Raw genomic sequence first — 26,976 nt, 5'->3', positions numbered from 1 at the left:
AAACAATAAAGCATGTGTTTCTTTTGACTTGAGATCAGAGATTACAACAGAGGCCGTGGCTTTGTAATTCCAATCAGAAAAGTCTTTAACTTTCGGAGGATGCCCACGATGAACCTAGGACGGGGAAGGATGCCAAGCAATTAACTGGAACACTCACTGGTTCAACAGTCACAGTCTGGAAGCGTTTTAATACGCTGGAAACTATTCCCAAAATGGTTGTCGGTTTTTGATGCCGACAAAAGACAAAGGCCGGCATTGTAGAGGCAGAGCGTGTATTTTTCTTCACTGATCAACTTTACTGCCAAGAAGGCAGGGAACAGGCGACAGACCCAAGAGCAGTCCTTGTTGTTTCTTTAGGCCCGACCTCCCCCCCCCCCCACCCCGATACTCCACCTCCTAACACACACACAAAAGTGGCCTTCTTGACTACAAAGACACACATGTAAGACCTCCTCCATTAAGCTATGTCAGAAAAAAATGCCACACCTTCCCCCCCCACCACCAACACCCCAGTGGCTCACGGCCAATATCTTCAATCAATCTGCAAAGTGATCACCCTAATTTAGGCCGCTCAGAGGGTTTCAATGAGAAAGTTGAAGTCAGTCCACCAGAAATTCCTGGCATGGGTGTGTCAGCGAGTTTACAGAGAAAATGAAAGAGAGCAAAAAGTCACAAACACACTTCCGAGCACAATGCCTCCGTTACGATTCCAGACGCACGACAGAGATGCTTTCCATTTGCGTCCACATGTGTCACCCCACCTACTTCACCATTCAGTCAGTCAAACACAATATATACAGAAAAGCAAATACAGCCAGCTGAAGGACATGTTTTCTAGCTGTTTTTTATTATTTATTCATTTTGACAGGAAGCTTAAGCGGTTGCCCTGGTCAGACATCTGAATTTTAGTGGTATTTCTTTGACCATTGGGGGGGTGACAGACGTGTTTAATCTTGAATTTGTCTGAAACAGATGTCAGAGTCAATGTGACCTCACTGCTGTGGGTTGTGATGTGTGACCCTCTTCCTCTCTTCTCAATCTCAATCCTTTTTCACTCCTGACTCCCCCCCCCCCCCCCCCCATCATCTTCCTCCAGTAGCTGGCCCTCTCTGGCAGAACATGACCCGCCCAGCTCATGCGCACGCCATAAATCAGAAGCTGTGTCTCTGTCACTGCACTTAAAAAATAAAATAAAAAAAAGAGGCCGCAGCGCTGCCTTTTCTTTGCCCTGAGAGGCCGCTTCCTCCCCGCTGCACCCGAGCCAAAACGTTAAACACACACACTTGTATGCAGAATTTCTGACACCCGCAGGCGCAAAGTTCCACGCCGAACACATAGGTGTCTGTCTCCATGACAGCACCGAAGAGCGCATTTGGGCAGAGCCTGTACTAAAATGCCAAGAAATAGATCATGCCCTTCAGTATTTATAATCACTCCAATGCGAAGTTGAAGAGAATCAAAAACTGGAGCAAGTAGATCAATCGGTGTTTCTCAATAGGGGGGGTGATAATATTTACACAGATGAGAGCTTCCAAAAAATCCATACAAGGAAAGAACAAATTCCAAGGACTTTTAAAGTGTTCATAATCTTACAACTCGAGTAGCAGTGAAGGCAGTGACTAAAAAAGGTCTGAGTCTCAAAAGCATCCCTGGTGGTCTGAAATATTTCATTTACTCAGCTTCTGTAATCGCGCAAGCCACTTCAAGCTTTTACCTACCAGTAATTAAAACACTGGCCAGTGTACCAAAAAGGTGTAAAAACTTCAAGAGCATTCCAGGATTGTGAGTCTGTGTTGTGCCTTAGTCCCTCACCAGGCTGAAGGGGGGGGGGGGTGTTAGCTGGGTTGTTTTTATGAGCAGGAGGCCTCCAGAAGCACAGAATGCTAATAATACCAATGCTGCAGAGAGTCCAGACCAGTGTATCTAACTGTTCCTCAATGTGCCAGTCTTGGTGCCAACCCCATCTGTAAACCCCGGGCTGTCGTTAACTACATGTAGAAGTGCATGACATCACATGAATCTGCCACCCTGAGTTCACATGTTTTGCCCATAATCCATAACGATCCAAAGAAGTGCTCCCAGTGAATTCCCCGCTCTAATCGCAGCGCTTCAAATTGAGTAATGGATTCTCCAGCGCTAATGCCGCAAATTCACAGAACCTTTCCACACCTCGGTGATAAAAATTAAGTCCGTCTCACGATCTCTTCACTCTTGCCTCACTCTCGTTCATACTCTTTCAATCGCTCTCATGCTCACGGACAAAGTTGTAGTGTGTCAGAGGAGCGGGCTATGACCGGCTGAGGTCATGTGTTCAAAATGGGAGAACATTTTGGGTATTGTCGGAGACAAAATGGTGGAATTTAAACCACAAAAAGACAGTTGGGTTCAGTTGCTTCAGGGTACAAAGAATATCACAACTGTCCATTTGTTTTTGCACAGACATAGTTTAACATTATATTTCTCAAAACCTTCATTTGACCAGCTTTAAGTTTGAGATTTTTTTAGTTATGTTATTGGTTATTTTAAATAATGTTTGATGTCTTCATTCAGCTCACAGATTGTGGGTGAAAGAACCACTAACCCTTTAAATCTGGGTATGAGCATTGTTATTAGATAGTAGGAGACTTGTTTGATTACACGGTACTTAAAATAAAGTTACTCTAAATTTGTTATCACATTCAAAAATCTGCAGAAGAGAAAAAAAAAAGAGGAATATTTGATGCAGGTTTCCAATCACAACAAGCCTCTTTAAGTGTGACATAAAAATATGTGTGACCTAAAAAAACCTGTTTCTTTTCATGAAATTTCCTAACAGCTCAATCGCAAAGCTCGGAAGTTAAATGCATTTGTATTTATCACACTGCATACGCAACAGTGTCCCAGTGTGTGATTTCACATTTGCACGATAGCATCTGCCGTGGCGTCATGATAAAAACTGGCCTTTTGTTTTTGAGCTCTCTGAGTTTCTCCAGCCTGATTTGGATAAATCTTATAAACACAAAAGTGTTTCAAAACAACTTTTCATATTCAAACTAGACTGTTGTATAACAAGAACTTGTATTGCTGCAGTTCTTTTATTATGTCAGCAGAGGAAGCAAAGGTCCTCATAGGAACAGAGAAGGATCTTAATACTTCATCGTTTTAATAACTGTTATTTCAAAATCCGAAGTAAACGTATAAAAGGGGCTCTCTTCTTTTAATGACACAGTTTCAGAAGGAGGAAAAAACACTTTATTTAAAATGTAACATGGATCTTTTTTCTAAGTTTCACCCCCCCCCTACGACAAAGGCATCAGTCCCAGCCACCAAAAGTGTGCATCCACACCTGAGCTGTGAGTATTAACAGCAGAAAAGAAAGTTTCTGTTTTAACTAAAACCCCCCAAAAGTCTAATCAGTATGACTTCTCAGGGGTTTTCCAAAACAGAAGTATCAGTGTCATTACCCCACGCACAGGCAGAGGAAAGCAAAGGGCTGGAATATAATACCATATATTATACAGTGAGGTAGGTGGAATGCAAAACAAGCTTTTTTACAAGCAACTACATGTCTGGTCTGGAAAATTGCTAACAACACATATAGGACAGAACAGAGTCTCTCTGCTGGGAAGGGCTGAGACACAGACCACAACACAGCAAAAAAACATCATGGTTGACTCCTGTATTTCTTAACAGATCATGGTGGGATGGTTCAGGATTTGGCTTACTGTAGTCACGGTATTTCAGACCACATCATAGTTAAACAGAGAGAGAGGTGGAGCAGAACAAAAGCTGGATGGAGCAAGCTGTCTACCATAATGTGGGCTCTGCTAGGAATAGGCTATGCTGAGTAAATGAGTGTGAGTAATAAATTATGAATTGGAATTGGTGGTGTTTACATGCAGGCTGTGGGCTAGTGTCTGTCATGTTTATCAGACAGCAACAGAGAGAGAGAGAGAGAGAGAGAGAGAGAGAGAGAGAGAGAGAGAGAGAGAGAGAGAGAGAGAGAGAGAGAGAGAGAGAGAGAGAGAGAGAGAAAATCAAGTGCAAACGACCCCTGCAAGCCTTGTCTCTGTAATTGATGCAGCATGGTAGTGGGTAGTGGGTAGTGGGTAGTAGGTAGTAGGTGGGAGGTGGGAGGTGGGAGGGAGGTGTATTACTGAGCCGAGGGGGACGAGTCCAGACTCAAGACTTCAAAAGGCCTGCTGGACGCTTATTATCAACAACTGCGCTCTCATCAGACACAAGAGAACCGAGCACATGAAAAGAGTGCTAATGCAACCCCACCTCCAACCCCATCAAGTGTGTGCTCTGCTCTATCAGCGGCAGACCTGAGGAGCCAGGCTGGCATACGGAGGATGCACAGTATCAAAGACACACACACACACACACACACACACACACACACACACACACACACACACACACACACACACACACAGCAGGAGTCAATGAGTTCTTAAAGTCAGTAGGCGAGCTCATCATTAGCCCTATTCAGATTGCTGTTTCATGCTGCGTTATTTACGCCCCTGTGACGTTTTAATCTGTATGTTGCGGAGGCGTAATAGGGGACAAAGTGATCCCCCCCCCCCCCCCCCCGTAACGTCTTTGGAGGTAGTAACAGAGGCGTTACAGAGGCGAGACCGTATCATCTGAGTCAGTTTGGGGGGGGGGGGGACAAAGCTGTGAGTGTGTTCATGTCTCACTGTGTGTTTATGTGGAGCTCCCGCTGTGTCGTGCTTATACATTATAATTCTATATATTACAATGTAGTTAGTGAAATTCTTCTCCAGAATATGTTTGTCTAACTGATTAAAGCAATACAATACAATATGGGTAAAAGCCCCTGAAAGAAAGTGGTAGGTTCTCAGTGAATTGTCAAATTGCTATTTCTAAGCATAGGAATAAATCCCGGGGCTTAGCTTTAAGGCCAACCAGTCCTCAAAGTGCAACGACTGAAATATGAGCAGTGCTTTCTCTTCATAAGATACACACTTTCTTATTGGAGAAGTATTTAGCCAGGCAGACGGTAATGGATTGATCTGACATATTCCTCGCCATCCAAATGAAGAGCAGGTGAACGGATCGCCGTTTGAAATTAAATAAATATACATTTTTCTTTAAGAGGCTTAGATGACAAACTCTGATGACCTCATTATGGATCAGTATTGTGTTGTCATGCTGTTGTCCTGTGGGCTTAGAGGAAAACAAAGACAACACTGTCCTGTCACCTCACTCTACCTTATCAGCCACCATGGAGTCCCAATAATCTTCAATGTCCTGCGAGTCTAAAGGCAATTTAGCAAGGATGAATGAGGATAGTGGCAGCTCCCAGGTGACATGGCCTTTCTCTCCCTCTGTCCCAGCAGCAGGCAGAGATAGAGCTGCAGTAGAGGAGCTCCAGAGACCTCTATATTTATCTGACACAGTAACAAGCCTCTGCCTTGACTGCTGCATGCTGCAGTACAGCTGTACGATTTCTCCTCAGCCAGACTCTGCTTGCGCGGTGGCCAGTGATGAGGGAAGCAGGGATGACCCAGCAACTTGTCATCGCTTAGAGAGAAGTTGTAAAGAGAAAAAAAAAAAAAAATTGCATCTGCGAGAAAGGGAAGAAGAAACATAAAGAATTATGTCACCGTACAGCTCATCGGGCATCGCCGCACACAGCTGTAATTCTCACCGTGTTTCAAAGAAGAGAGCAATATTTCATTCTGGGCCACCATGATGCTGACAAAGCACCAACTGGTGATTGCTGTGTTGGAGTGGCCCATTGAGGCGGCTGGCCAAGGAGCTGCCGGTATGCCAAAGAGAGCCATGCCAAGAGAGGCTGGAGAAGTCAGAGGAGCCCCAGCCACCTGTGCCCATTAGGCAGCGTGCTGACAACTGCACTAGCCCCTGGAGATACCACAGAGGGTCAAGGTCATTTTTTTTTTTTTTTTTAAAGACGTTGACAGAAAGCAGACGAATGACATCATGACAAGCCCAGGTTGCTTTATGGGTTGTTGACACTGAAAGTTGTTCTGAACGGTTTGTAAAGAGCTGACATGATCAAAACTTTGTTGTTTTTTTTCAAAAGTCATACAACATCAATCCTCCTCACGTCAGCTTACGGCGAAGAAAAGGGTTTGGAGGGGAAGTGCGTGGTTGTTGCCGGCATTTCATTTAGCTGCGTAATTCATAAGATTTCCGTTTTGTAATTTTATGGCGCTCTTTCATCTGCCTCATCGTGCATACGCTCGCAAAGAGAACAGACGGTGAAACACTACTGGCACGCTGAGGCCTGCTTGATATCTCTTTCATGGGATGGGAGTACAAAAACACACAACACACCCATTACTAAGAATGACTCATCCTGAGCTAAGCTGTAGGATACAATAACTGTTCTTTAGTCATTGTACAATAACTTGTCTATATTTGTATAAAACGTCTCTATGCACGTTTTAGACAAAAGCAACTTGCTCTGTAAGCTTTAAAGAAAGACACACACAGACACGTCCTCGTGAAGTTAAATCTGTTTTTCAAGAAAACACACATTTCAGCCATGTGTGGAGGGAGAGGTAAGGGAGAGTAGATCACATCCTTTAATTCAACCCTTGTGTTCTTATAAAACACACACACACACACACACACACGCACACAGGGGAAGAAAATAGAGGAGCAGTGTTACTGTGATCTCAGTGAACCTAACTAACTATTCTGGCAAAGCAGGGTCCTCTCATCTCTCTGTGGTACTCCAGCATACGTCCTTTCCTTCGCAGGAGAGATTTGTCAGCAGGTGACTTATTTTTTCCCCCCTGACGTGGAGTTAACCCGTGCTGTCAGAGCTTACTCAGAGGCATGGCACGTTATCTCGCAGGAAGCACTGGCAGGCCAGCTCCAGCAGCGAGTAAGTGACCGCTCTGGTCTACATATTCTAGGTGATAGAGCCATGGCAGACAGGCGGGAGAAAGACCGAGGCTCGACTCGGCTCAGGCGCCAAGGACAAGCGAGGGGCAGCAGGCGTGGACACTCGTCTCTCTCACCTCTCTGAGAGGCGTCACTAAGAGGCGGAGACAGCCCTCATCCTTTCTGCCATTTAGAGCAGGAGGGGGGGGAGGGGGGGGGACCTTCCACAGAGCTGAGGGGGGCCCCACAGCTCTGTGAGAGGAAGTTGTACTATTCACGCAGATTTATGAATGAGTGGTGAGAGCAAAGGATGAGTCACAGCTTCCCAAAGCTGCACAGCCAGAAGGCAGCAGTCAGCAGCCTATCAGCAGAGGAGCTGAAATCAATTCAAATAAGCATGGAGCAGGCGGAAAACACACTTCACACACACACACACACACACACACACAAACACAGCGTGGCGTACACTTACACAAGCATGCATACATTTAATAATACACACAGCTGGGACAGCCGCACTGTGCACAAGGTAAGGGGAATTTGCAAACAAAATGAGATGGCAGAAGAGAGAGGCATGACTGAGTGTGTGTGTGTTTGCACAAGTACCTGTGTGTATGTTAAGTGTGTCAGGGAGTCTCTTTGGAGGCTTGGTAGCATGACATGCAGGTCCTATTTTGGTCAATCAAGACTATAAGAAGAAACGTTGGAAAAGAGGCCGATCTTTTTCAGGACTTTGTGAAGTGTCCTTTGCGGGCCGCGGAGGACAGGAGTCGGATAAACGCCAGCGGCAGCCGGCAACAGACAATAAGTCCCGCTGTTCATTCATGGACAATAACAGTCTGTACTACCATGTCATAATGGATTATCTTTGTTTACTTTCAATCAAACTGCAATTATGTTAAAACACTGTTGTTGTTTATGTTAAAAAAGTTAGCAATAGCCGTCAAAACGTGTCTTTGGCTTTTCCTTCAGTTAATCCACGCTATGCTCAAGAACTGAGGAAAATATAAGCAGTTACAATTTTGCGTTTGGGAGGGACTCAGCACAAATAAAAACTTGAGGCAGAAAGAATTCCTTTCGGACCAATCACACACTCCCACTCGTGCTCAAGGCCTCTTTCAAGTCCAAAGGAAACTAATAAAACCAATTGAGCAGAAAAACCTTTTTTTTAACCAAACTGAGTTTTTCCCCTTTCTGCTGTAAGAGAGCTCAGGTTCTGGGGACTCGGTGAAAGAAATCTCTTTTTTTGGGCTCTAATATCAACTGCTGTAAAGAATTACATTCACAAAGTGACATATATGGGAGATGAAGGCAGAATGTAGAAGTTACAGACGCACAGTTTTAGTCTTTCTTTTTAAAAATGACAGGAAATGATTGTTAACAACTTTGATTTATAAATTGAACAAAAAACTATTTCTTACACACAAATCTGCTTTTATGATTTATTTATACTGTACAGCTTTAAATCTAAACAGTGAACTATTTACTATACTGTTTAATACAACTAAAATAATGTTTTATTTTAAACTCTCTTCGATCTCTCATTGAAATAAGTATTCTCCTCTATTGAAAAATTTCAACTAAAACTTAAATGTAAAATTGTAATTTGTAATAGCAAATAGTAGCATACAAAGTGGGAACAGGGGCACACAGCTAGCCTAGCTCTTTCCAAATGTATCCTATTTATATCTGTCAGAAAGCTCTTTAGCTGACACACAGCAGAAATATATGTTTGTTTTAACGCTCCAAACATTGTACACTTAAAATGCCTTAGCTTTAAAGATTATTATGTAATTTGTAAATTGACCCTTTTTGATCATGAAAGACAATTTGTTTAAAACTCAGCTTACAGTGCACAAGCAACATTTTCCTTAGCTTCTTTTGAATTATTTTAGATATTTACTGACATAAATCCTGAAAAACGTAGCAGATCAAACATTAATGAAAACTTGTGTAATTATTTTTTAAATACTTTTTAACATTGAGGTGCACACAGCAGCTACAGCATGAAGGAATAAGAAAAGAAGCTGCCACTCACTTTACACACACAGACATAAAGGACACACACACACACACACACACACACACACACACACACACACACACACACACAGGAAGCTATTTACAGCCTGTTGTTTCTTCTCTTGCCCTTGGACCGCTTTTCAAAAAGAAATCACGTCTAAGAACAAAAATAAGGACGAAGAGCTGCTGTCTGCGTTCTCTGATGTTTTTTCATTTCAACACCATTGAGTTGTAACACTGTTAAACAAAATTCCCCTAGACCTCCCTCTCTCTCTTACACACACACACACACACACACACGGTCAGATTTGTGTGTTACATGTTTAATATCAGCTGTACGCCATCTACAGTAATGTGTTGAAATGCTGGGCAGTTAGCAATAACAGACCCACTTTCTCCGCTCCCAGGACGCCGTGCCGACCCAGTGAACGGAAAAGGAAATCGAAAGCGCAGCAGCAGCGGATAGATGGATCTGATTATTCCCTTTTTAGTAAGCTGGTTGTGGGAGGGCAGGGATGAATGAGTGTGATTGACCACAGTGCCATCTCTAACGCTGGCACCCTGCCTAAGCTTTGTACAAAATGGAGCAGAGTGCAGGCGAGCAGCTCATGCCAGGTGGAAACATCGGATGCATGGGCACTGAGTCACGGTGCTCAACATGCCCCCAGGAAAGCATCAGACTATCAAAAACTGGAATCTGAGTCTTTTCCTGCTTCCCGTCCCTATAACCACAGGACTTTGATAAGCTTTAGAAAAGCCATTAAATATTTAAAAGCTTCCTCCGATCTGTTGTTGGATGTTGGGAACACAGAAACAACCACATTTACACAAAACAAAACACAGACGACCTCGTTGACTTGCACATCATCACCACAGTCAGTTTAGCTCCTTCTTACAGCCAACAAATAGTCTCTGTATGACCCGGCACATACAGCCTGTGTGCTGTGTGTTTTCCCCTCTTTATCCCCTCACAACTGCAATGACTAAGCCAGCAGGAATTTCTACCTTATACACTTAAAAAGGGGCAGACTCACCCCACCAAACCCAACCTGCTGAACATACACCTAAAAGTAATAAACATGGCTCTTAGTGAACACATTCACAGCATTGTTTCTGCACAGTGATGACCTCACGCTCGACAACAAAAAGTGTGAGCTGTGTTGTACCAGCAGAAATCAATTTACACAAACAAGCCCCATGGAAGGTTTAACAGTCAAGCCTGTTTAACTTCTGTAATGTTACTTTGAATCTTTCCTGCACAATAAATGAAATGAAGGTGAAATATTCTGTTTTTTAAGTTAGTATTTTTGCTTTAATATCTGTTTTATTACATTAAGAATCAGTCAAATTAGAAAAATTAAACAAAACATTTCTTAATAACTGGTGGCCACGTCACATAAATCTTGTGATTTTTTTGTTTTATAGACTATATTTACCAATGTGATGCAAAGGCTGGAATCAACCTTCATTTTTCTTTAGTGCTGAAGTGCCAAAACCTATTTAACATACATTCTTAAACGAAAATGTTGCACATGGGGAGATGTCCTTTCATGCAATTAATAAAATGTAGTTTTGAGTCAATCACACAAATGTCATTTCTGTGACAAACACTTTGCTGAGGAGCCAAATACCCCGGTGAAAACATTTGGTCAACATTTGCAACAGAGCTAATTTTAACAAAAGGAATTCTAAGCCTTTCTCATGGCTTACACAATATAAATTCTGACATTTTTTCCCAAAGGTTAAAATCCTCAGCAAGAACCAGTGGACCGCTTAATGCTGAAGTTAAACAACACATAGTTTGTTTTGTAAACTGCAGAACAAAAGGAGACACCAGAAGGAGTAGAAATCTGCGACTATCTGAACCTGCTTACCCTACAGTAACAGCATCTTACAAAAGAGACTGTTTTCCCCCTGCTGTGAAGTGGGCTCAGGTCAGAGCACTTAGACCAGAGATATCGAGTGGGTCTCTGGCAAGGACGAAGTAAACATGTTATCAAATGCAAAAAGTCTCCCAGGCCAGTGGAGAGCTCTTCCAACTGCCACAGGCTCCAAAATGTTTTAGTTTTCTTCTGGGTTCAGCACAAGGACATCACAGAGCACAGACTGTCTGCAGCAGAACAGGACAGCAGGTCCCCTCACGCCACATTTCATCTCACACAACTATGGATCAGACTCTAATATGCAAACTGACAACACGACAATTGAGCTTTAGTTTTGATTTCTCAAAAAGCAAAAGGTTAGTGACGATTTTTACGGACTTAACATTTCTCTCTCCATATATAAATACAACATTTAGGACATGGTGTCCTTTCGAATCAGGCAGCAGGAGGAGGTAAGTGTTAAGAAATTAGATCAGAGTGCCATTGAGGTTGTTCGTATTGTAAGCTAATATTCTATCACATAAAAGGAGACATGTGAGCTATGTGAGGACGAGCGAGTGTGAGAGTGTGTGCCTTCCTGTGGAGCTATGAAGACTAACCTGCCCTGAGAGCGGGCATGGACACAGCAGCATTTGAAAATCTTGTCGTCTATCTGGTTTTGGCTCGGAGCCAAGGGCAGAAGGCAGGCCTGTCTGCAGCAAACACAGAGACCTGAGGACGGCGATTTGAGGGAAGCCAGACACTTTTTAATGTCACAAGATCGCCCCCCCCCCACCCAAAAAAAAAAACTCAAAGCAAACAGTGTGCCGTGTCAGAGGATCCAAGGCCTCGGCCAAACAGGCCGTTTGGCTGTGACCACTGCAGTGATGAGAGAATGTCTCCGACAAGTAAACAGAGCAGAGCTATCTGACAGCCAGAGCTGTTAACAGCCCCCTGATAAGCCCTGCAGAAAAGGAGTGAGGTGAAAATAGAGGAGGAAACACCAGCAGACCAGCTGACAAGGACAATCAGAGATGAGATCCAGGCTGAGGCTAAGCCAAGTGGAGAAAACAAGCGTGGAAAGAACAGACAAGACGGACTTGAAGAAGGGAAGAAAACAGGAGCACAGGGAAGAGAGGGAGGATTTATGAGGAGGTGGCGGAGGAGGAGGGAGGAAGCAAGGGGAGTGACGGGAATTTTTTTTTTCAACCCTCCGAGCCTGCCGTCGAGCTTGTATACTTGACATTTGTCTGACATTTCCCCTGAGTGCCCCTCCTCCTCCTGCGTGTGGTTCCTCAGTCAGGGCCTCTCTACGCATCACTGCCTGCCACTAAAAAGGCATCCAGAACCTCTGCTCCAATCTGTACCACCCTGCATCGTCACTCCCACTCACTTCAAGTACAACATTAACCTGGCTTATCCTGTCCAGCATTGTATTGCTGCTCCCCTCTACTCACCCCCCCCCCCCCAACACATACGCACACAAATCTGTTATGGGAAACTGTTTCTGCTGGGTGGAAAAACATGTGGAAAGAGGAGTTTTTGTTGTTTCTCCATGAAGCACTACAAGGCCCAGAGGCTAAAGTAGAGTGCAGGGCAGACATCTCTCCCTCCTCATGTAGCGTAATTAAAGAGGAGACCGGGCTGTATTGACTAAAAAACCGCTGAATGCCCTTGAAGGAACATCTGTACTGGAGAAAAACAAGGCAATTATGCAGAGGGGAGGGGGAGGAGAGATGAATGTTAAGCAGGAAGAAGACAGAGAGACACATGAAGCTTTAAAAAACAAAAAAACAAAGACAGGGTGGGAAGTGATACCTGTGCATGAAGCCTGGAATATTAATTCACCTTAGAGACCTGATCTAACTTCAATCTGTCCTATTAATACTTCAGAAACTTTTCTCATAGTGAAAACCCCTTTTTTAAGACATTCCCATAGAGGGACATACATTTCTAAATTCCCAAAGCCTTCTGTGTGGATCAATTAATCAATAGCAACATGCAGGGAGCTCCAGCAGGGCACTGTAACCAAGAACAAACAGAGGCACAACAATAAACACCATAGTTTTCCTATAGAAACAGACCTGGTCACCAGGGAAGAAACACAAGCTTGATTTCCACTATTTGTTCTGAGGGTCCCCGGAGATGAACCAGGGTGGTGTTTGACCCTGAGAGCTGTACACAGGTCTTCAAAAGAAAAGCTCTGGAGGGATATTTTCCCACCGTTACTTCACAATGATGACAGGACAGAGAAAACGGGAGAAGACCAGGAAGTCTGCAACAAGGTTTCTGGGACAAACGAAGTTCGACTAAATAAAAGCTTTCATAGATACAGTATGTCATGGATTTAAAAACAAAAAAAAAAAGGAAAATACAACAAAATGCTAAAAGCTGCCCAATCAATGTAACCCTCTGAATGGAGCATAGCAACATCTGTATCTGCATCTATCGACTGAAAGCAGTCAAAAGGTAGAAGGTAATCCATCCTATCTTATCAGGTTGTTTAAATAGCTGAAGCTCTTTATTGCGATGTTATTGATACAGTAGCATAATGATTTTATAGCATTCACAATGTTCTCGAATACCTTCAAAGATATTTTAATCGAGTGGAAGTGTTTAGCAATAAAGAGAAGTAAAAGCCTTAAGGATTTTTGTGATTACCCTTTCGACTGTTGAGATGGGAGATTGTGTGTTTTTATTTAAAGTGCAGTCTGCAGAGGAATGTGAACTTCTGATAAAAAATATCAATGGCCCTTTTGTGTTTGAAGAATAATATATGTGGCCTTGGCTGCCACAGTGAAAAATTATTCACAACCCCTGCCCTCTGCGCTATTCGAGAAGAGATACAAATAAAGCACAGAAGGCCTTTAGAAGGGGAATAAGCTTTATGTGTTCAGACAGCTGCGAGAAAAAAAAAAGATATGGTAGAAAATTGTCGCATTTTTTCGCCAGAAAGCAACAAAACATTTCTACCAAAAACCATAAAGGCTGAAGTGTCTTACAAAGGCTTGCACTGCCTTCAGTAGTGGTTTTGAAGAGGAACATGACAGCTGATCCGGTTGTCCTAGTTTCTTATGAAAAAGCACTAGCTGTCCCTAGCTTTGAAATCTGAGAGAAAAAGAGGGATGAAAATATGTAATGTTGGTACAAGCTGCGACTGTTTTTTTTTTCTTCTAACAGCTACACAAATGATGGAGAAACAGAGGTAACAGTTATAACTTAATTCCAACTTGCAGATCAAGAGGAATTTTTATTTTAAAAAAATGATGTGACCCTCCTCTGAACTGCTTTCAAAACTCCATGACCCTAACACAGGTCTGACGTTAAGCAAGGACGACTCTCCCTGGGATTCTTCAATAAACCCCCTTTAAATAAATTGAAAAAAAAAATAAAAAAGTCCCTAAGGCAAATATTTAACTGACATGGTCCAGACAGGTAGACCAGCTCATTTCTTGGAAGAGCAACTTTAACCTCAACCCAGTATGCCTTCCTAATACCTGGCACTCTATATTGCAGCCATCCTTCACTCCACAAATAGCCTGATCTGAAGACAAGGTCTCTATAATGAACAGAGAGGAAATGTTTGCACTGGCCCGTGGACAATCCTCGCAGCCTGACGGAAATGAAGGAAAAACACTGCGCAGATTCATGGGATTTGTTCGCTGGTGAAAAACAAGCAGTTTGTTTATGTGACTGGAAACCACCTACCTAGATCAAAGTCAAATCTGATTTTCCCAAATTCCTATCACTAAAGATCACTCAAACACTGCAGCTATTTAACTGATGAAGAAAACATGACCTTTAAAAGGCATCCCTGACATTCATAAGTACGAAACAAAGCCCAAAACTTCACATTACCTTTCTGGCACTTGGTGGATGTCCAGCAGCGGTAGTCGTACTTGTCATTGATTAACGTCCTCTGACAAAGAGGGTTATCCTCCATGATGCCCGGGCAGACATTATCACACTCCTTTGATTTCTTATTCTCATTGATAACATTGTTGAACTCAGCATCCATAATGAGAGACCAGTCCACCGAGTCCAGGTAGCAGAGCTCAGGGTTCTTCTCAATCCGCATGGCGCCCCGGGTGATGTTCCTAAGGTTGTACAGGCCTATGTCCTTTAGGCTCGTCATCTCGTAGATCACCAGGGCGTAGTTGTAGAAGAGGTTTCGCCCGCGGATGACGCTCAGGTTGGGGAAGAGCGTGCTGAGGCTGTCCAGGCCCGTGACGCGAAACAGCAGCAGGTAGTCGGTGATGACGGTCAGCTTGGGGAAGCTGAGGGAGCTTAAGACTTCCTGTTGGACGTTGTTGGTTTTCTCGATGATGAGGAGGATCTGCAGGTAGCCCTCCACCACCGTGCAGTTCTCCAGCCGCTTGAATTCGCTGATCTCATTTCGGATGTCGATACTCGGACCACAGACTGAAAGACACAGAGAGACAACGTGAACATTTCTCTACTTATTCTCAAAGAAAAAGAAACGTGAAGTCGAAGAGAGAGTGCAACAAATTCTCTTCTTTAACAGAACTGAATGCAAAATACAGTACAGCTACATATAGATTAGCATTAAGATTACTATTGCCAAAAGCTTTTAATTATAATAATCTTCTTGTAGCATATAATCCTGTTAGTCAAGATGATAAGGGTGCTACTTGTGATACATGCAGTTAACGCAGAGCTGTGAAAGACAGCGCGCGCAGTGCTGGAACATCATGTCTCCGCATGGTTTCATAGAAGTTCATGTTTGTTCCCAGTGTTCTCTCAGGCCAGCTTTTGACTTTAACAAGAGTGATTTCCTAACATAAAAGTTCGCTGAGCAGAAGATAGTTTTTTTATATTAAAAGGTTACTGGGGGGGGAATTGAACAAAAAACCGTGCGTCTCTCTGTCCATGTTGTGACTGTCACCTCAGACAACCCCAACGTCTGAATCAGAAATCCTACTGTGCAAACAACACCTGAGGCCACATAAAACATCAACACACACAATCGACAAAGACGTCATCTATTATTTATGGATCTAATAATGCCTATCAATTGCTTCACATGGGAATTAATAATAGGCGGAGTGTAATCATAATGTTTATGGGTTGTTAATGAAGTGGCTGTGTTTACTTTTATTGTCTGATGGAGAACATACTCAACGTCATAATTCATGTACCAACATTTTTAAAGGCATGTTGTTTTATACTTTAGACAAATTTAAAAAGTGGGTACTAAACATGATTGGTTATTTACAGCCTTTATTACAACTTCTAACAATTTCAACCACTAATCCAGTGTTTTCCAAGTATCCGTTTCCACCTATAAGCTTTCTATGACCTGTTTTAAACCTTTACCCTGCACTTTAACCATGTATCTACAAGTACAACGCTTAGCATTTTCACTATCTTGTACCCTTTGTGTAAACAAATGAGTTCACCCATTTTTAAAATCACTTTCATCATTATTTCAATAATTTATCAGGGAGGTGATCAGTATTATCTCTATTTCCTCCTTACTACTACAGCCGTTCCAAAAGGCTTTAAAGAAATCTGTAGCAAGACAAAAACATATAATAACAGAATCATAACAACAGAATTGAGAACTACAACTGGTTGCATATTATTGTGAATGCCTAAAAGAAGGTCAGCACAGGAAATGCCTTGACATATGAGCTCCTTGGTTAAACCTGTTAAGTTCTTACAGAGGCTTAAGATGCTTTCGCAGTGAGCAACACCGTCACGTCTCCTGTCCAATGAGACAAACTGGCATGTTTTCAAATCAGAGCTTTTGAGACCAGTCAAAACACTGACCAATGGCACGGGGATAAAAGGGAAGAGCTAAACGTTTTTTTAGGCCAAGAGTACATTATTTTTGGCACAAAAATTGGAAATGTGTTCTAAAAATCAGACAGAAGTTGCTCTACTTGGGTTATAGTCAATCATACAATGTGGCGTGCTTTCAAAGTGTCCCTGAAAGTAGACTAACTCCACTTCAGCGGAGGCAAAAAAAAAAAAAAGGCCATGTTTGATGTTCTTTGTCGAAACCATTCTGCTAAAAATAGAAGCAGCATTGTTTTGGGGGATGAATGGTCTATATTTGCTGCTGACAGGGTGTTTCACTCCTCCAAATTTAGAACGGAAACGATTAATCCAGTAGAAAATAGTATTTGCTTTCTCCAATCAACACCAATGCCCCTGGGCTCCACTTGTGAGCCATCGAACTGCATGTCTTCTTTGTTTCATTGAGAATTTTCTTCCAGCTTCTCCGGCAGCCGGAGTGGGAGGGAGGAGGGGTGGAGCCACTCAAATACAAAGACTAATTTGTTTGTTAGTAAAGAGAAACTCTAGGCCCTACTTCCTGATGAGGGCATTAATAAAATCGGGGGCGTCTGGCAAGGGAATGGAAGGGGGGGGGGGGGGAGCCGAAAGAGATACTGTGTCAAGGGGAGAGAGAGATAAGGTTTCTGCCAAGCAGAGCTATCAGAGGCCATTCTGCTGGTCTAAAACCAAGACAAACATAAACCTCTAAATGCTCATAATGTAATCCTGAGTGCTTCAAATGTCACTCAGATATCACTGCTTCTTAACTCATCACTTGAGATTAATTAATACTCCAAACACCCTTGAAAAAGGAAAACAGAAGAATGGAAGAGAAAGGAATGAGGAAAAGAAAAAAGAACCATCTCTTTGTGACTCTTGTTCTTCTCATTAGGCATGATAAGTAGAAGGAATTCCAATCATTTCCTTGGAAAGGGATTGAGTAGGATGTTGCCTCAAACTAAGCCTCAAGGCTTCTCTCTTTCTTGCAGGAAATCCATTTGTTGTGAAGACAACAATGCTTGAATAAGCTTTGGATACCAAACCTCTGTATTCATTATTACGTAAACAGGAAGAAATGGAGGGAAAAGACGTAAAGACCTGAGAGTGATGTGGATATTTTAAGTGCCTGGGTCAGAACAGAGTGGGTACAAGCCTGTGTGTGTGTGTGTGTGTGTGTGTGTGTGTGTGTGTGTGTGTGTGTGTGTGTGTGTGTGTGTGTGTGTGTGTGTGTGTGTGTGTGTGTGTGTGTGTGTGTGTGTCTCCCCCTGCTCTCTCTCCCTCTCTTTCTTTGCTCTTCACACTGCTGAGTAAACACACATATCTCCACAGCGTAAGGGGATCCATCGGCTCATGTTTATGATTGATAAACCTTGCCCTGGCCCTCAGTAGAAATGTCATCACACAGACACATACACACCTGCACATGCACATGCACAAACACAAATACACTCAGGCACGACCTGGTGTAAGTTTGGCAAATTAAGCCAAGGCTAATGGGTCTCTCTTTATCGCAGCTAAATATGAACGCAGATAAAGGTTAGATAAACATCACCTTTGTGTTTAGTAATGCTAACTTCAATGAGGCCAGAAAATGTCCACAGAAATATCTATTATTTTAAGGTTTAAATATCAGGATTTTGTGAAATGATAGCTCCGATAGTTTATTTTAACTACGATATCTTATCTTAATTATTTTTCCAATTACTAATATGTCATGCTGAAACGCCATGTTTTGGATTCGATTTAAGGACAGCTTTGCCAAACAAGATATAAAACAGAGTTAAAGGTTCAAAAGGTATTGTTTTTTTAATCCAGTGTAGCCTACTGTTAAGGTTCCAAAATCATTTTAATTGTTGTAATATCTGCTACATTAAATTATATTTTTAACACTTTAAAGTTGGATAAGCTCTTGCAAAGCACTTCCTTTTAATTCATGTGAGATTTAGACGAGTGGCATCGATAAAAGACATATTATAGTCAACAATTAACTCCCAAAACTTAAACATGTTCATTTTAACCATGATTAAAAAATTTAAAAAAGCATTAGAATAAAACAATTCCAATAAACTCCAACAGGAACTGAAGCAGCAAGGGAGCTGGTCACCGAGCAGTCGTATCCCCTCACACCTGCCACATCAACGGGCCCTAATCCGCAGCATACTGGAAGTCATCTGACCAGCGGTCTGGTGGGCCACTTCCCCTCAGTGGACCTTACTTCACACAGTGTGGCTCAGATGTCAGCAAAACCCCAAACAGTAACATTACACTGCCCATCATAACAACTACAACCACAAATAAAATCCCCCAACATGAGGGGAAAGGGGGCAGGGGGGGGGGGGGGAATGTACAGAACCTGATCACTTTGACGAAAACCTTTAAACTGACTTTTTAATAACAATAATGAAATATAGTTACAAGAAATCTGTTAAAGCAAGACATGACAGACATGCTGCTACTTTAAAAAGTCCTTACTACAGTGTAATGCCACATTTCTATTCCTGCTCCAAAAGTATTTTTGAATTAATTCCTGTGATTGGCTAATGCTTGATATCCTACATGCACACTCCAAATAAACGATAATGTATGAGAATATTTCCCCCTGTAGATCAATTTATAAACTTGAATGTAACTGTTCTTAACAGTGCTCTATCTTAACTGGTTATATGTATATATATTTTTTGTATTTGTTCAGTTTATTATACTACCAATGTTATGGAAATATTACACTACCCCACTGATTCCTTTAGAATTAAATGAATCAGTGAATTAATTTTATAAAGTGTTAAATTCAGAAATTATAAGTGGAATAAGGAGTTTAATAACAGGAGAAAGAAAATTTAAGGACTTGTTTTAATTTTGAAAGGTTGTTTTTTGTTTGATTAGTATAAAATTCCCTAAGGTGCTGACTGCAAAACAAAAATGAAAACAAAACAGTTTTCCTATGATGCAGCCATTTGTGCAAAAACACACAAGCTCCCATGGAATTTCACACAATAACTTGTCGTCAACATGGGTTTATAAATCAAATTGAAGAGAACAGCTCGACTAAGTGCCAATTTCATTTGTTAAACTATTTGAGAAGAATCTGAAGTGGAGCTGCACAATTTCATCCCGATCTCAATATAAACTTTGGCAATTAAAACATTGCAAAAGTCTAAATTTGTTGCAATTGAAATACGATTTTCTGAAGTAAACAAGAAATGCTTTCTTAATTAGCATGCATATATTTGACCTTTTGGATTGATGCCTGGGTATTTCTAACATTTACTTACCCTGAGAATGCTTACTGCTCGATTAATAACAGTATACCAACATTTACATCTTCTACTTGGATATTAAAAGCAGCCTGACACCCAAACGTACTCATAGTGATGATGAAACCATCACCATCTTGATAGAATAGAATAGAATAGAATAGAACTTTGCCTCATGAATTCTCCGCTCAGGACAGATCCACATTAACTCTTTGATAACCAGCTTTTACTAACATGGTGAGTGCTGTCCATTAGAAGAGCTCACATTTGCAATTACCTCACAAATTGAAACAATACTCTACGGGCCATTAAACTAGCAGCCAGTGATGATGTATGTGCGGCTGGCCAGAGACTGCATTTGAGCAAATCCAATGACAGACCACTTGAAATAAAGTGTTTAATTAAGCATTGTAAACCTCAGCTGGCAGCCTGCAGGAGCTGCAGGATGGCATTCGAATACACTCGCACAAACTAGCCCAGTGACACACTTTCACATCCTCACACAGGGGCACACCACTGACTCAGGCTGTCACACTGAGTCCTGCTGCAAAACACACACACACACACACACACACACACACACACACACACACACACACACACACACACAGATGCACAATGAACTACTTACACACTCATACACACAGCAAAAGGCTCGAACACTCACTACTCTCTATCGCTAGGGGTGAGTCAAGGCATTCCTGCATCCAGCCGAGCCACGGGTAAGGGGGGGAGGGGAACAAATAGTGGAGGGAGGGTGTGTGGGTGTGTGGGTGTGTGGGTGTGTGTGTGTATAGAACCATGTAGCCCCAGTCACAAGATGGAGATGGGACACCTTGGAGTAGAGTGACAGCAGTCATATCTGAGCCACTTGCTCCATCGTGACAAGGAGATCTGCACCGCAACCCACCGGAGACAAAAGGGTAAAGGTGGGAGGGCCGGCCTGTCAAACACAATACTCGCTGACGTTTGATTATTTAAGCTGCCATTCAAGTTTTCTGGAGCAACACGTCCCTTCATAAATAACTGAGCAGGAACACTGGAGTGCCCTCATGGAACAGGACAGAGGATGCCTGTACTCACACAACCCCTGAGCCAATGTTGCTGGTGACAAATCTATTTATAGCACTAATAGTAGTGATGCCAAGTGATGAAGTAAAAAAAAAAAAAAGTGCATCAGTCCATACCGGAGGGCGCTCCTCTGTGTAGACAGCTAAAAGCCAATAAAACAGTACATAAACTCTCTACTCTTCCAATCAACAAAACCAAGTCTGTTTCTCGTGCAAGTGTATTTTTGCACGTTCTATTTCCAAACACCAAGTCTGTATCTCTCCCTCGCTCTCCCTCTGTAACCTTTTGAGACTTGTGTGCACCATACTTGGAAGCATGGCATGGAAAGTTAACTGTGGTGAGAGTTAAAAGGGAGCGTAATTACATTTTATATGTGTGGACGGATTATCAAAACAGAAAAGGCAACAAAAAGAAAAATGTTTTCACCCCTTATTGAGACTTTTTGAGATATCTGTAATTTTCCACTAAGTGATGACAGAAGCTGGAAATTCTGACCCTCTCTACAGGCTATTGAAGCACACATTCTTTCGTGAGTGATCAACTGATGACACCCAACTCTTTCTTCTTCTTCTCCGCCGCCACCGTTGTCTCTGAAGTATTTGTTCTGATGTATTATAAACCAGGGAGCTCAGAGATCTAATAAACAGCAACTTGTCTCCCAGCCCCCCTGCTGTGTTCATGGGTGTGACACTGGCTCAGGGTAGGTGCAAAGAAATGCGCCCCCCCCCTCCTACATGGCTGCATTAGCATCACTGCTCAATGAGACCAAAAATGATGTGGGGTTTTTTTTCTACTTCTATTTGGATGCTAATAGAGGTCAGTCACTGTGTCTCCTTCTCGTGTCAAGTTGCCTTCCCCTTCACACTCTCAGAAACAGACAAATTAGGTTAAACTGAAGTGAGGTAACAACCTAAACACAAAAACCCAAACAAATCATGGCTTCGACCCCCAAGTTATGCAGACACACTACACCAACGTTTGTGTTCAGGTTTAGGGGATGCAACAGGAGATGCCTCAATGACCAGCAGGTAAAATGAGAAATGTTTCTTAGAGGATCAGGTCTTTGACTTATTGAGCAGAGGCTAATCTAAATATTTCCATCACTGACATATACAGTATATAACCAGGGGAGCAATTTGTACAGATTTTGGCTATTTAAGAAACTCCTTTGTCCTAGTTTCAACAAAGAAAATTAATAGGACTTATAACTTAACCCCAATTATATAGTTTATATATTTTTTTAAAGTTCAGAAACAGTGTTATTGAATAGACCAAATCATTGTTAGAATCGGGATTGATCATTTAGACACATTTCTCTGACATGCCGTATACTGCTGTTCATCGCAAAGCAGTAACAGCATTTTATGTGCTTAGCAATAAAAATAATAATAATAAAGCAGCCCTCATTTACCCTGATTATACAAGCTTTTCTGTTTTCATAATGGCCAAAAAAGCAGCTTTGATTCTGGCTGTTATTTACAGAGTATTAAGACAGACCTTGGATGAGTAAACTTAATAATGCTTGCATTTCTGAACCACCAAAACTCATCACGAGAAAAAGACATGTTTCAAACAAACATACAGTTAAAGCATGAAGAGTTTCTGAATTCTATGAACTCCACACTAAAAAAGAAAAACACACACACCCACTAAGAAGAATAGATTGACAAAATTAAAAACAACGAATTACTTCACTTGTATCTTTTTACAACTTTAAGCTGTAGTTTATATTTTCAAGAGACGTTCAGGCTGTTTCTTAAAGCCTCCAAAAATAGAAAGTAAGATGATAAAATCGGATTCAGGTGTGTTTTAAGTCTAACTTTAAGACTTTCCATATGAGAAGAGATTACAGCTGTGTGTTTACAGAACACGGGCTCCGGGGATGAAATAAGAAGCCTATATACATTTTATTCACAGTGATTAATGTAAATGGCAGAACGGCAGATCTTTTCTATTTTGTTGCTTTATGTGACGTCCTTCAAACAAGCAAATGTTCAGCCTGCTTCAGGTTGTTCATGCGCAGCGACGCCTCACCACCAAATGCAAAATGGCCACATGGTCGTAGTAACCTTCAGCTCTGGTCTTTGGATTCATCCTCTGCTTTCTGACTCTCTGGCGTGAAGTTTAAACGCGACACGTATCGAGTGTCTGTCCTTTTCACTAAACAAATCAGAGGGCTTCATCACACGAGGTGCTTATTGCGCAGAATAAATGAGATTTTGCGTAATAGTGTTCATCCAGTGACGGACAGCTTTAGCTATAGCACATGGTCCCTCAGCTAATATACAAGTGGAAGGTACACGTCGGTGAGATGCATTCTCATGGCGTTTATCCTCAGAGAATAAGTCGAAATGTGCTAAAAACATAACCCCCGATTTCTGTTTGAATTAACATAAACATTTTAATACATTTTTTAACCCTCCAGTCATAAAAACACAGCTTAGGAAGAGGTTAAACTGGGAAACAGAGCACACTGTGTACTGAGTCTGCTCTTTCCCTTTTAAACGATACTATTGCAACACAAAATGTTCAATACACTTCTATAATAAGATAAGAAACTTACTCTCTCCATGTGTGGACCAGATGCAGATGGTGGAGACAGACAGCATCAGACCCCAAAACAAGGTCGGTGTGTCAGATCTCATGTTCTTTAACATTATTCGTCTTCCAAAAAAAAAAAAACACCTTAGGCTAAATGCAGTGACTAGTAGCCTACACACCTTTTTCTTTTCTTTTTTTTAAAAAAGAAACCTTTAAAAAAAAAAAAAAAAGGAGAAAAAGGGGGAAACAAATGTAGCCCAGAAAGCTACAATGCGCTACAAATGCGCTGTTTCCGATTGTAGGATGATTGGCTCTATAAAAAAAATAAAATAAAGCCTAACTGTGTAGGCTGTAAATCGTAAGAACAGAGAGTTCCAAAAACAAAAAATGCTAAAACAGTCTGCTATTTTTGCCAATCACAAGATACTTTGATGTCGGTTGGTATGGCACACAAGCCAGTGATTTTTCCGGATAAATGATGGTAATCCCCATCTTCAGTCTCCATCTCTTGAAAACAGCAGTGCGCCCACAGTGCTATCAGGCCCGGTGTTTGTCCAACAAGAAATTTAAAGATTAGATTGTTTGTTTTGTTAGCAGCCTTTTCCCAGCATTATAAATAATCGCCAGTGTCGCTCGCCTGAATGCCTGTGTACGAGGGGAGGAGAGGCTCTGAAAACGCGTCCAGATCCACAGGGGTGGTGGCTGGGAGGCTGGAAAAATGAATGAAAAACCCTCCTTTTTCGCTTATGCCATTCAAGCCAGCAAAGGCTTCTCGATCAAAGTAGGGTTTTTTTTTTAAACCGGTTTCCCAGCTCCTCTTGCTCGGACTTAGCTCCGCCGTTCAGTCGGGATTTGAAGCTGAAAGAAAAACAGCAGACTTGTGCCACGCAGGAGAATGGGTCTCCAGCTCTTTTCCAGCTAGACGACCTCGGCTGAGGGTGGGAGGAAGGGAGAATAAAAAAAAACACCAAGAAGTTGTCCCTTTTTCTTCTTCTTCTTTAGAATGTATCCTCTTTTAAAAACGAGAGAGTGCATAAACTACCCCTTTTGCGTGTATATCCAGGGGTGGGGGGGGGGGGGTGGGGGGGGCCGATATTGAAGCGGTTCGCCCTCCGTAGCAGCAGCAGCAGCAGCAGGGCTGTGGGTCTCCGCTCCTCCGTGGAATCTCTGCTGTAAACAAGAGTCGGCTTCTCTCACTCAGAAACACATAGTGCTACGGATAAGGTGGCCGGGGACAGGACGAAAACACGGAGTGGATTTCTGAACCCCGTGTGTTCCCAAATCCAAATTGGCACTTTTAGTTAAACCGTGCAAAACACTCTGGGTACGGACTAGACCCCCCCCTCCCCCCCTGAGTTGCAGCCCTTTAATAGTGTATCCCTCCATTTAGTCAATTAAATCTAGTTTCTATAGGATACTGCGAGGAGGACTTGGATGTGGACACCGTTTCTGAACGTCATGAGTTTCTTTTTATGTCTAGCTGGTTGTAACAAACAATTTGATTGGACTAGAGGCACTCCGTGTGGCTCTGATATTATAGGACCTACAGTAGCTACAACAGCGACGAGACTCACAACAAGATGTATCACTCCGCGCAGGTGATCAGAACACCGTTAGTTAGGATAAAAGCCAAATGATTATTTTGTCTAGTTCGACCTCTTACCTCGGAAAATCCCACGCCAACAACTTAACTGTCAACAGACTCTTGTTTCAATAGTTGCACGACAAATGGAAACATGATTTGTATTTAATATCAGCGCTGCTTTGGACATCTGCTGCTATTCAGCTATAAAAAAAGTCAAACAATAGCCTATATAGGCATCTTGTGACACAAGATAATTACTTTAAGGGCTCCATAACAAAGCTGTTCCTCAGTTTTTGGTAGGTCTTCATAAGTTTGTCTGTTAGTTATCATGTGGTTCCAAACCTTTACCAACTTTTAAAAAATATATATTTTCATATTTGATCTTCTTTGGTTACTTTATTGGATTTTGAATCTCTTCTTTTTATGTGTTTTTTTTTAAAGTCTTGTGTCTTGCTCAAAATGTGCTGAAATAAACTGGCATGACAAAAGGTTGCAAAATGATTGTCTTGGACCCATTGTACTAAATTCGGGAACATGAGATAGGCTGTTATTTTTCTCAAATTCAGTTTAACACTTTACACGAATAAAAACAAACGCCCAAATTGCTTACAGGTTACCAGGCATTGTGTCAAACAATATTGTCATGTGTTTCAAAATGGACACCTGCCCAACAAGATGATTTTTTTTAGTATAAGATTTGGGCTTTGTTTTAAAAAACAAAAGTCTATTAAATGCAGTAAATTGTCAGCAGATGTGTTTTTTCAGTGCATCATTAACTGTATTAATATACAAGCATTTGGAATACAGTTTGTTCCTCTGACAATGTTGAGAGCAGTAGCTTCCTGTCTTATAAAATATCCTGGGGATAACTAGGAGGTTGGCTAAAAGTCTTGTTGTCAGTCAGATTTAGGGAGATAGCACACTATGTCCTGCCCTGACCGTGTTAGACGAGGTACAATATAACTTTGTTGGTTAATGCAACAACTGTATGCACACTGTGCTGTGTGGGATTAACATCGTCTGAGACTGTCCACCTTTGACTCAATAACTTTGTGTCTCGTGCTGCTTTATGGACTATTACATTTTTTTACAATGTGTGAGAGTTTTGATGTTAGGAATCTTGACTTGCCTTGTTATCCACATACAATCATCTGTGATTTGATAAGCTATACTCTTTACCTCTGGTTGTTGACAGCTTAATATCTTACACACCATCACAGTTGTTTGGAGTAAGGTTAAGGATTAACCGTGGCTTCATGAACACAGTTAGATAGCGTGTTTAAGAAAGGGTCTGTTGTAATGCAGAATTTGAATGGGATTGGCAACATTGCCACGACTGTTTCACACATGATTTTTGAGGATTGCATTTGTTGTTTAAGTCACTTTTCAAAGTTGTTGAAAACCTTTTATAGCTTTGCGTATGACTATCAAATCTATTTTTGAAGTTAAAAAAAACAGACTTACATTTTCTACAGACTGTGAATTGGCACTAGGTGTTTAAAATACTATTTGGGTTGAGTAAAAAAGACAAGGCACTCAATTTAAGATTTATCTTTGGAAAGGCTAGATCCTCACTGAGAAATGAGTTAATGAGAAAAGAGAGGACAGCAACAACTGAGTAATTAAAAAAAAACTAAAAAAAATGTAATGTTATCCTAGTCTGTCTTTTTTCATATAGTCTATCTGGTTCCCAAGATTTGGCATTATTCTGTAAATAATCAGTTATTTCACAACAAATGAGAACATTAGTCCACCTGTAAAAAAAAAACCTTGAATCTCTGGTAGGCCTAGTCTATTAAGAGCACATTATTTACATCCAAATACCATTAAAACACCTGTTCCCTCAAATTAGATCTTTCCTGGGTTCTTAAAACTCTGATTGTTTTGTTTTAATATAAATAACACTTTTCATCAGCTAAACATGAAAAGTCGTCCCTGTAGTGATTAAATTTTTTCGTTTGTGTTTCACTTCTTTGAT

General features: G+C 41.6%; 1 protein-coding gene across 1 annotated transcript in view; it reads right to left on the bottom strand.

Moving 5' to 3' along the window:
* igf1ra (insulin-like growth factor 1a receptor) overlaps window positions 1–24,485 on the bottom strand; it is a 71,915-nt gene extending 47,430 nt beyond the window's left edge. Inside the window, exons 1-2 of the mRNA XM_065957278.1 lie at window positions 23,436–24,485; window positions 14,604–15,167 (exon numbers count right to left, since the gene is read on the bottom strand). Of these exons, the coding sequence (XP_065813350.1) occupies window positions 14,604–15,167; window positions 23,436–23,529 (658 nt within the window). The 5' untranslated portion in view covers window positions 23,530–24,485. The remainder of the gene's footprint in view (window positions 1–14,603; window positions 15,168–23,435) is intronic.
* Between the last annotated feature and the right edge of the window lie 2,491 nt (window positions 24,486–26,976).

The sequence above is a fragment of the Labrus bergylta genome, chromosome 7 (genome assembly GCF_963930695.1).
Source record: "Labrus bergylta chromosome 7, fLabBer1.1, whole genome shotgun sequence".
In the NCBI taxonomy this organism is placed as follows: Eukaryota; Metazoa; Chordata; class Actinopteri; order Labriformes; family Labridae; genus Labrus; species Labrus bergylta.
The sequence above is the reverse complement of the archived record's forward strand: the minus strand, read 5'-3'. Positions and strand labels throughout refer to the sequence as shown.